This window comes from Myotis yumanensis, unplaced genomic scaffold (assembly GCF_028538775.1).
Source record: "Myotis yumanensis isolate MYYU_CA2020_CCGP unplaced genomic scaffold, mMyoYum1.0.hap1 SCAF_3, whole genome shotgun sequence".
In the NCBI taxonomy this organism is placed as follows: Eukaryota; Metazoa; Chordata; class Mammalia; order Chiroptera; family Vespertilionidae; genus Myotis; species Myotis yumanensis.
This window is the reverse complement of record NW_027223754.1, coordinates 163,690,212-163,700,749: the sequence shown is the minus strand read 5'-3', so window position 1 is coordinate 163,700,749 and position 10,538 is coordinate 163,690,212. Positions and strand designations below refer to the sequence as shown.

The 10,538-nt window shown below is 43.9% G+C and overlaps 1 protein-coding gene across 2 annotated transcripts in view; it reads left to right on the top strand.

The window, feature by feature from the left end:
• Window positions 1-701: 701 nt before the first annotated feature.
• SLC4A8 (solute carrier family 4 member 8) overlaps window positions 702-10,538 on the top strand; it is a 100,405-nt gene continuing 90,568 nt past the window's right edge. For both annotated transcript variants that reach the window (XM_070410204.1, XM_070410205.1), the window contains exon 1: window positions 702-878. In XM_070410204.1, coding sequence (XP_070266305.1) covers window positions 834-878 — 45 coding nt within the window. In that variant the 5' untranslated portion in view covers window positions 702-833. The remainder of the gene's footprint in view (window positions 879-10,538) is intronic.

Genomic DNA, 10,538 nt, shown 5'->3' with positions numbered 1-10,538 from the left:
GATGATGGCCAGCCTCTCTTTTCTTTAAAACCTTTATCAAATGGAATGTGTTACTCATGCTTTCCCAACGTTGCCTTAAATCAATAGTTCTCGTTATTCAATAATAATTTGCCTTCTTGGAAAAGTTGGAAGCATTTTTGTATTATGACTTCAACAACCATCTTCAGTTCAACCCTGTGCTTTTTGCTGCCAACCTGAGACCCAGGGAGGAGACCTAAGTCATTGCGAGTCTGTAGAGGGGACAGGATCACTGCCAGTCTGCTTAGCTTTAATGCTTTTTAATCTGGCCACTAGCTCAGAGATGAACAAGTATTCTCATCCTTTTCCCTCATCCCCAATTACTTCCTTCTGCAATCCCCAAGGGACGTTTCCCCAGAATTTAAAAATCATGCAAAGAATAAAATCAGAAGAGACAGAATCAACCCTTTCTCACTTTCCCACGGTGAGGGGCAGCTGCAAATAGAAGCATGAGATTTTCAGTTTCCATCAAGCAGTTGGAAGGACCTTCAAGCCCAGGGGCCCCTGAAGGGAGGGAGGCGGTTTCCACGGCAACCTGGGCTCCTCGGGCTGCCCCCCTCCTCGCGGTAGCCCTGGGTACCGCCGGCCGGCGTCCTCCCGTGCTCCGCGCGCTGATTGGCCGCACAGGCCGCGCGCTGATTGGCCGCGGCGATGCCTCGCGGGCCGGTGGCCACGGAGGCGGAGGAGGTCGATGGTTGACCGTTGGCTCCAGAGTCGGGGTCGCGGTTGGGGCGCTTCGCTCAGACCCGACCGGAGTGTGCGCGCCGCTGACGCTCGGCCTGGAGCCCGCGGGCGGGACCGTGCTCGGCTCCGCCATGCGCGCCGGGAGTAACGAGCCCGACGGCGTCCTCCGCTATCAGGTAGGGCCCGCCTCCCGCCCCTCCCCGGGCTCAGCCTCCTCACCCCCTGTCCACCTTCCCGCCCCTGCCCCCCAGCTGGACGCCCAGGCCGCTCCCTGAGGGCGAGGGGAGGTCGTCCCCGGACACCAGGGGGCGCTCCGGGAGGCTGGGAGCCGGCGGGGGCTGCGAGGGGGTGACCTTGGCCGAGTCCGGGAGCTGGCGGGTCACCGCCGCATCCCGTGCGCGCCGGCGGGGACCTCTGGCCTCCCGGGGTCCTCCCTGTTGTCCTGGCCTCGCCGCGTCGAGCAGGAACGTGGGGGAGAGTAGCCAGGGGCCATACTTGGTGAAGCGGGTCTCCTCATTGTGCCATTTCTGGGGGTTTCAGGAAGCGCCCGAAAGACCGGGGGCGGGGGCCCAACCCTGGTAGTGAGCCCCGCTCTCTGACACCCCCCGCGCCCCCGCCCCCGCCCCGGCCCAAAGCGCAGGCATCTGGCAAGTTCTGGGCGGGGAGCGGAAATGGGCTGGGGCAGTGAGGAGTCGGGAGCAGTGTTCATTTAAGGGGATGCGGAAACCAGGTGTAAGTGCTGGTAACGCAGCTGTTGGGGTGGCGAATGTAAGGAAAAGCACCGGACTGACTGTGTGTCAGAGTCCGGAGGTTCAGATCTCACCCAGGCTTGGCGACCTTGAGCGAGTCACTTGCCTCCTTTGACCTCAGCTCCCCATCTAGTAAGATGGGAATGACAGTGTCTGCTTTGGTTTGAGGGCAGAGCGAGGTGCTGTTTGTGAAAGGGCTTTGTGAAATGTTTATTGTGCGACCAGCAGTAAGTGAGTGCTACCTTACTCAACTCTCTACTATCACCACCCCCTTCCTGTGCCATCAGGGGGCATAGCTACTGCCCTGGAGAGAGGGACTGATTGAAGAGAGGGTCTAGTCCAGTGGTTGTCAACCTTCCTAATGCCTCGACCCTTTATACAGTTCCTCATGTTGTGGTGACCCCCAATTTCATTGTTACAATTTGGACATAATTAAAGCACAGTGATTAACCACAAAAACAGTATGTAATTATAGATGTGTTTTCCGATGGTCTTAGGCGACCCCTGTGAAAAGGTCGTTCGACCCCCAAAGGGTTCGCGACCCACAGGTTGAGAACCACTGGTCTAGTGTGAAGGGGGAGGCTCTGAAGAGAATGATGGACCTAACTGGGAAGGATGATGGGTCTTGGAAACAGGCGCCACGTTGACATCAGGGATGGTTTCTGTAAGGGGTCAGGGAAAACGCTTGGAGTTTGCAACATAATGGGTATCAGATACTGACTCTTCTCCCTGTAGTAGTTTGCTACTAGAAGAGCTGTAATTCCTTCTTTGCTTGCTCCATCATAAAGGAACCTTATCTCAGGTTTTAGAAAATCCTTATCTAATCTGTTAAGGCCTATTAAGTGTATTTATTCACTTACATTTGGAATACAATGATGAACAAAAATAGGCAATGTTTTTGCTCTGGGGAGCTTCTCATCTAGTGTGTGTGTGTGTGTGTGTGTGTGTGTGTGTGTGTGTGTGTTTTGGGGGGATAATCACAAGTAAATGTGTTATTATAAACTGTGGTAAGTTCTTTGAAAGAAAGATAGACAAAATATGGACAAAGATCCAAAGAATAAGGGAGCTCAAAGGGCCGCGGGGACACAGAGAACACTATATGCAAAAGTCCCTGTGGCAGAAGGGGGTACATCTGGCTACAAGACCTGAAAGAGGGCCTGTGTGGCTAGAGCCACAGAGTAAATGAGGGGAATGGTGTGAGATATACTCTGGTGTCATAATATACAGGGCCTTTGTAGCCCATGCTGAGGAAGTTGGCATTTCTCTGAGGAACAAGGGGTAGACACTCTAGAGAGCAAAAGAAGAGAGAGGGAGAGAGGTAGAGAGAGAGAGAGAGAGAGAGAGAGAGGAGAGAGAGAGAGACTGAGAGAGAGAGCTAGTGAGCCAATGAGAGAGATTAGATTTTCCTATTAAAAAGATTTCTCTTGCCCGGCTGGTATGGCTCAGTGTTGACCCAGGAACCAAGAGGTCACTGGTTCAATTCCTGGTCAGGGCACATGCCTGGGTAGTGGTCTCAGTCCCCAATAGGGGGTGTGCAGGAGGCAGCCAATCGATGAAGTTTCTCTCTCATTGATGTTTCTATTTCTCTATCCCTCAACCTTCCTCTCTCTCTAAAAAAATCAATAAAAAACATTAAAAAAAAAGATTTCTCTGGCTGCAGTGGGAGAACAGGCTGGAATGAATGTGAGGAGACAGTGTCCTTAATGTGCAGAATGTGTACAGGTTATACTGTCAAGGTCATAATAACCCCTAACCTTCTGTTAGTGTTCTGTGAAATAGATAATTCCTGAGTGCTTCTGGGATAAGATAGAAAATAATTACCTCCTTTACATCTAGTTCATGAAACTTTCATGAGTGGTAGGATGAGGAGAAGAAAATAAATAGAGTAGGAACAGTAGGACCTCATGAAGACTGAGTCAGGTGATAGACAAATGGGAATGTGGATATAGTGAGGAAAAGAAATGAGTGTGGAAGGAGGAAAGTAAACGGGCTGACTTGTGGGAGACACAATCAACCAACTGAAAATTACCAGTTAATCCTCCCAAGTAGGCTGTGTGGAAGGGAGATAGACCTTGCAAATTGAAGAGATTGTATAACTTCTCCAAACAGAGATTCCAGACATCACATCTAAATATCATAAGTCTGTGTTGTTTTCTCTGGTTTGGACTGTTGCATAGCCTCTCATGATCCCCTCTGCCTTCTCTCTTGCCATTCTACTTCAAGCCTGGCAGTAGAAGGAGCTTTTACAAACACAAATCAGATTATGTCATATCTATCTTGAAACCTTTTAGTGACTTTCCAGTTCATTTTAGAATATAATCCAAACTGCTTGTCAAGCTTTAACATGATCAAGGCCATGACCACCCTCTCTGACGGCCTCTCTCCCCCTCTCTGTCTATGCATCCCTGCACTGGCTTTCTGTTCCTTCGATGTGGCCCACTCCTTCATGCTTCAGGATCTTCGTTCTTGCTGTTCCCTCTGCCAGGACATTTTCCTACCTCAGCCTTCTCAGGACTCAAGTGTCACCTTCCCAAGAGTGTCTTTCCTTGACCTTTAACCACAGTCACTCCCTTTCATACGATACTCTTTTGTTTTCTTAAAGCACATATAATGCGTCCGAAGGGTTCTTGTTTTGATTTCTTGTTTATTTTCAAATAGAATTTCATGAGGGCAGGGACCAGGCACACAGTATTTTCATCTAGCACAGTGCCAGGTATAGTACAGGTCCGTGATTCTGTATTATAGAACGGATGATTCTCCCCTAGTCAAAGCCGGTGTGCCTCTCCTTAAGGAGCTTGTGGCCTTGTCAGGATTAGCACAGGGCAATAGACGGTCATTGCTGGATGACACAAATGCTCTCCCTTCTGTGCTGTTGTGTCTTTGCCCAGATGTTCACAGCTGGAAAATCTTTCCCATCCTCTCCAAATATCCCATTTTAACCCCCAAGCTTCATATTACTACCAGAATTCATCACTCTGTCTTCTCTGCTCAGATACCCACCAAGGTCTGTTTTTTCTCCCACCCCTTACTTATGGAATATACCTGTTCATCTCTACTGCTAACCTGGCAGCTCCCTTTGAGGATGTTGTTTTATGTAAGCTTTTATTGGTGCTTGCCATGTGCAAGACACTGTGTTAAGTGCTTTCCATGCATTATTTCATTTAAGTCTCTCAATAACCCTGAGAGCTACATGCTCTTATTATCCCCATTTTTCATATGAGAAAACCAAGATGCAAAAAGATTAAGCAATTTTTTCTAATAAGTGGCTGCCCCTCTTCAAAGATGTCTCCTTAATCACTTTGCATTACTGTAGCTGTTGTCTTTGATTCCTAGACCAGTGCCTGGCTCAGAGTGAGCATTTAATAAATGTTTAGGAAGCTATGTATGGCAAGGTGTACAAAGGATGTTATTAGAGTGGGAAGAGACTGGAACGAGGGGGCCAGCTAAGAGGCTGTCATTTAGGATGAGTCAATGAAGGTCTGCATTATTGAATTTTGATGATATCTCTAGAGGTTACTATTGAAATTTTAGGAGTCAGTGAGCCCTTAAAGGGCATAGCAATGAAAGAAGATAAGAAAGCTTTAGGGAAGCCTAGTTTGGACTGGAACTGTGGACATCTCTAAAATTCCTAAGATTTCTCCTGATCAGCACTCCATTCTGAGCAGAAAGAAGTGCTGGAGGAGAAGGTGGAGAGGTCAGAACCATCAGCACTTGAATCAAGTGGTGCTAGGACTTTCAAGGAGGTTCAGAGAAGGTGGAAGTGGAGGAGTGGGGAGCAAGTGAATTTGGGAAGTTACTAAGGCTTTTCTGTGAACGAGGCCTGCTCAGAATGGAAAACTTTGCTGAAGTCTTGAGAATAACAAACCCTGGTAAGTGGGTGATAATTGAAAAGCATAGCCAAATAGGAAGCGAGTCACACTCTATTATCTTATGGTGGGCCCGAGAAAACTCTAAGGCAAGATTCCTGAAGGAGACGTGAATACTCATGCCCAATGACGCTGGCACATGTCGGAGCTCAGTTAATATTTTCTGAGTGAATGAATGAATGGCTTTGTAGAGAGCAGATCAACCTTTCTGAGGTCAGTTTATGATAAGCAGTCAGTATTTGTTGAATGTTATTGAACAAAAGTATTAACCATAGCAGCTCTCCTCTCACTACATTGCAGTGTACAGTCAATACTCCATCACCCTCTCCCAACACATGCTGAGTGTTCTTTCCCTACATGGGAATTGGGGAAATTGTGAGAATTCTCTTTACCTGGCTTTACCAGTTATATTGGGAAACTTCAATAGGAGAGGTGTGGGCTGTCAGGGGGACAATTCAGGCTGCAAACTTACTGCCTCAAATATTTGTAGATAATTGTCTTAGCTCATGGTTTGCCTTGGCGGGGTAGACAGGGCTCTCAGTCAAGCCCGAGCAGTAGTAACCAGGACACAGCAAAGCAACTGTGTTTATTCTAAATCTGCTACTAGGTAACAGCAACACATCTTAGATAATGGTGAGGGTGCTTGTTTCTTGTAAGGTAGCAACACATTTACTCTGGTCTTGGTCGTTATAAAGCCTTAGTGTATGTGTTAGTTTCTATTGCTTCCATAACAAATTACCACAAATTTTGTGGCTTAAACAACACAAATTACTACTCTTACAGTTCCGTAGTTCAGAAATCTAACAAGGTCTCTCAGTGGGCTAAAATCAGATGTTGGTGGAATTGGGGTTCTTTCTGGAGGCTCTAGGAGAGAATCTGTTTCCTTGACCTCTTCAGCTTTTCCAGGTTGCCTGCATTCCTTGGCTCATAGCTCCCTTCCTCCATCTTCAAAGCCAGCAATATAGTGTGTCTCAGACCCTGCCTTTGGCATCATATCTTTCTCTGACTCTACTCTTCTGCCTCCCTCTTCCACTTTTAGGGACCCTTGTTATTACATGGAGCCCACCAGAGAATCCAAGATAATCACTTTATTTTTAAATTCAGTTGATTAACAATCTTACTTCCATTTTCAACTTTATTTCAGGGCTCAGTATTCTGCCTACCATTATGTATTAACCAGTAATCTATACAGGACAGGAGTGAGTGACTCCAAGTGGTGTTCAATAAAAGAGTCCCTGAGAAACCAGAACTACTTTGAAATTTTATGCCTTTAGAAAGCTGCTGGAGAGTCAGAATAAGAAAATCATGGGCCGAAACCGGTTTGGCTCAGTGAATAGAGCGTCGGCCTGCGGACTGAAAGGTCCCAGGTTTGATTCCAGTCAAGGGCATGTACCTTGGTTGTGGGCACATCCCTAGTGGGAGATGTGCAGGAGGCAGCTGATCGATATTTCTCTCTCATCAATGTTTCTATCTATCTCTCTCTCTCTCCCTTCCTCTCTGTAAAAAAAAAAAATCAATAAAAAATATATTTAAAAAAAAAAGAAAAGAAAATCATGGGTATTCAGGAGCTCATGGCTACCCAGAAGAGGTCTGGAACAGCTGTGACAAATCCTGGTGGAACCCTTTTATTTTCCTATAGGGTGGCTGCATTCAGTGAGGAAGTCAAATTGAGGTCATTTAAGAGTTGGGGATTTATGGTCATATTCAGTGACAGAGTCTTTTTTTTTCTTTTAAAGATATATTTTTATTTTTAAATATGTCTTTAATGATTTTTTAGAGAGGAAGGGATAGGGAAAGAGTGAGAAACATCAATGAGAGAAACACATTGATCAGCTGCCTCCTGCACGTCCCCTACTAGGGATCGAGCCTGCAACCCAGTCATGTGCCCTTGACTGGAAATCGAACCCATGACCCCTGCCGTGTGAGGGCCAATGCTCTATCCACTGAGCAACACCGGACTGGGCCAGTGATAGAGTCTTCAAGCGCCAGAATTCACAGACTTTTCTGGATGAAGAAGAAGATGGAAATGAATAAAAAGATGGAAAACTATTGAAAAAGTCTTGGGGCAGTTTGAGGGACAAGATTCAGGAGCACTAAGGATTCAAGAAGGTAATAATGTGGATCTTGAACTGTTCTGTGGACATGAGCTCTCAACAACAACCCAGGTTCTTTGCTTTTAGCAGTAATAGAGTATAATGTTAATATAAGGAATACAGAGAAGCTTGAGTTCTTCCTATTCCATTTAGTTCTTGGGAGATCTTAGCCTTGATTTAGGTCTGTTGTGAGGATTAAGTGAGGTAATATATGTAAAGCACAATGCTAGACCTATGATATAGTAAGTGCTCATAAATATTTGTTTCTATTACTAATTGCATTAACTCAGTTTGCTGACTAGAAACCCTGGAAGCCACTTATATATTTGTTGATTTTAAAGAATTGGTTAAATATGTTAGAACTTAAATGCTTGACCTTTTATTGTCCAGGGCAGGAAAGGATGGGAAGGTGGAGGGGTAGGAGCGTGCTTTTTACAATCTCTGAAAACATTGGAACCTTAGGGAAAAAAGATGAAAGAGGTCTTTAGAGGTAAAATATCTGAGACTGACAGCCAGAAAAGAGGTGGGGCTGAGTTTGGCAGGTATACAACCCCACAGGTGGAGCTGAACAGGTGTGTCAGGGAGAGGGTTCAGGTGGGCTCCACTGCCTGCCATCTTCTTCCTCCTCGGCAGCCTCTGTGGCTGCTTCTAGGAGCAGGAGCCATTATGTAAGACTCAGCCCTGCCCCTGCCTTTTAATTTGTCCATTAACTGTAAGTGAGAATCTGGTTTGCTATTCAGCTATAATTCATTCATTTTTCAAGGCTCATAACAATGCTTTCTCCCTCACTATGTGCCTTGCAGTTTCAATGTTTATTTAACTCCTTTAGTTCTTTTTATCTTATTGTGTTCTTGTGATAGGCATCCAAATAAATAGACAGGGGTTCTTGTCAGTGAGTCAGGAGGAAGTACAGAAAATAGACTTAGAAACAGGGCCTTTTCTCTAGTTCATCCTTCTTTTCCTCCCTCCCTCCTTTCTTTTTACTCCTAAACTTATATAATGTGGCTTATATGATTCTAATCTTTTTCTGAGTCATAAACTCCCCTGAGAATCTGGTGAACGTTATGAGCCCTTTCCCAAGAAAAATGCACACGCACACATAATCCTCTGAAGCCCATTCATAGGAACCCTAGAAATCCATGGTTGAGAGATCTTCTCTGCCATAAATAATGATGGTATCAGAGGAAATAATAGCCAACTGGTGAGGACTCTGCAATAAGAACAGACCAATGAGACTTGACGTACCTTTCTTTTCATTTTTATGATTTTAAACAAACCCCACATATACTTGAAGTTTATGGAACATTTCAAGCATGTACCAAAGTAAGAAAGACTTGTAAAAATGAATCACCATGTACCCAATGACCTGGCTTCAACAAGGAGCATTGATTCATCTATGTTTCCACCCATTCTCCAAATTCCAGACATCATATTATTTCATCAGTAAGCACTTCAGTGTGTACCACTAAAGATTAAGGGCCATTTTTAAAGATGACATAAACACCATATTACAATAGTATTGTTACATTTAAAATTAACATATTCTTTATATAATCAAATATCCATCCAGTTGTTTAAAATTCTGTGAGTGCCTTATAAGTTTTTAAAATAGCTGACTTATTTGAATCAGGATCCACATTCAAGCCTGACCTTTTAAATGCCCTGGCTAATGGTGTTTGACAACGACTCTGTTTTCTTTGGCAAGACAAAGAAAGTAGATGAACGTTTATTCAGTGAATTTAGGCTGTGATTAACCAATCTAAATTAAGGAAACAAACAACAAGTCGATTTTCAACCTGAATTTTTCAGACAGTTGACCTTGCTCTTTATATTTTGCTTTCATGGTCTTTGAGTCAAAAAAATCAATCATCCCTCCCTTCCCCCTTTTATCCAGATTCCTGCTGTGTTCTATGCTGTGTCATGTGTCTGTAGGCAGTATTAAGCATACTAATTAATTGATCATTGTCCTCTGGATATTACAAACCTGTGGGGGAGCCAACATGAAAATTTATTATGAGAAAATATGTTATATGACTTAAATAATGAGTTCAGGAAACTAATAAGTATTTATTCACCAAAATTGATTGGATATTTACCACATACTGGACATTTTACTAGGTGCTAGGTACACAGGAGTGAACATAAGTACATACCCTCCTGGGACTCAGAGGCGTGAAAGCTACTTAGAATGGTAAGCTACAGTATTAGACTCTGGGAGAACATAAAGACGAAAATATGTGGCTCCTGCTATCAGGAAATTCATGATCTTAATCATAAACTAGATGAACAAATAAGTCTAAAACAAAGGCAAGTTTTTTCTATCTATAAGTTATTCCTCAAATAGGGCTTTATATGAGAGTCTTCACAATTTAGATGGAAGTGAAACAGACATGCTTGGAAAATTGACTCAAAAAAAGCACCTATGGGGATGAGGAGGACATTGATGTTAAAGATGTATTTGAAGATTTTGAATAACGTTTATAAAGTGTGACAATAAGTAATATTTCTAAGTTAATTTATTATTTTGCATATCTGTAATCTTTCAGTGTTATCTATAAATATTTCAGTAGGTGTCACTAAAAGATAAGGATTCTTTAAAAAATAAGCACAGTACCACCTAAAGAGAAAACCAATCATTTTTTTAATATCATAAAAGATCTAGTCAATATTCAAATTTCCAATTGTCTCAAATGTCATAACTTTAATATATTGATTTCAGAGAGGAAGGGAGAGGGAGAGAGAGATAAAAACATCAATGATGAGAGAGAATCATTGATCAGCTGCCTCCTACACGCCCCCTACTGGGGATCAAGCCTGCAACCCAGGCATGTGCCCTTGACGGGAATCACACCTGAGACCCTTTAGTCCACAGGCTGACGCTCTATCCACTGAGCCAAACTGGCTAGGTCAAATGTCATGACTTTAAGAAGGTATTTTAAAAATAACTAAAAATTTTATTTCAGTTGGTTTGTTTGAATCAAGATTCAAGTAAAGTCCACACATTGTGGTTGGTTCATTGTCTCTTTTAACCTGTTGGTTTTGCCTTTCTCTCCCTCTGTCTCTCTCTTTCTCTTTTTGCAATTATTTATTTTTAAAAAGAGGCTAGGGGAGGATTTGTCCTATATGGT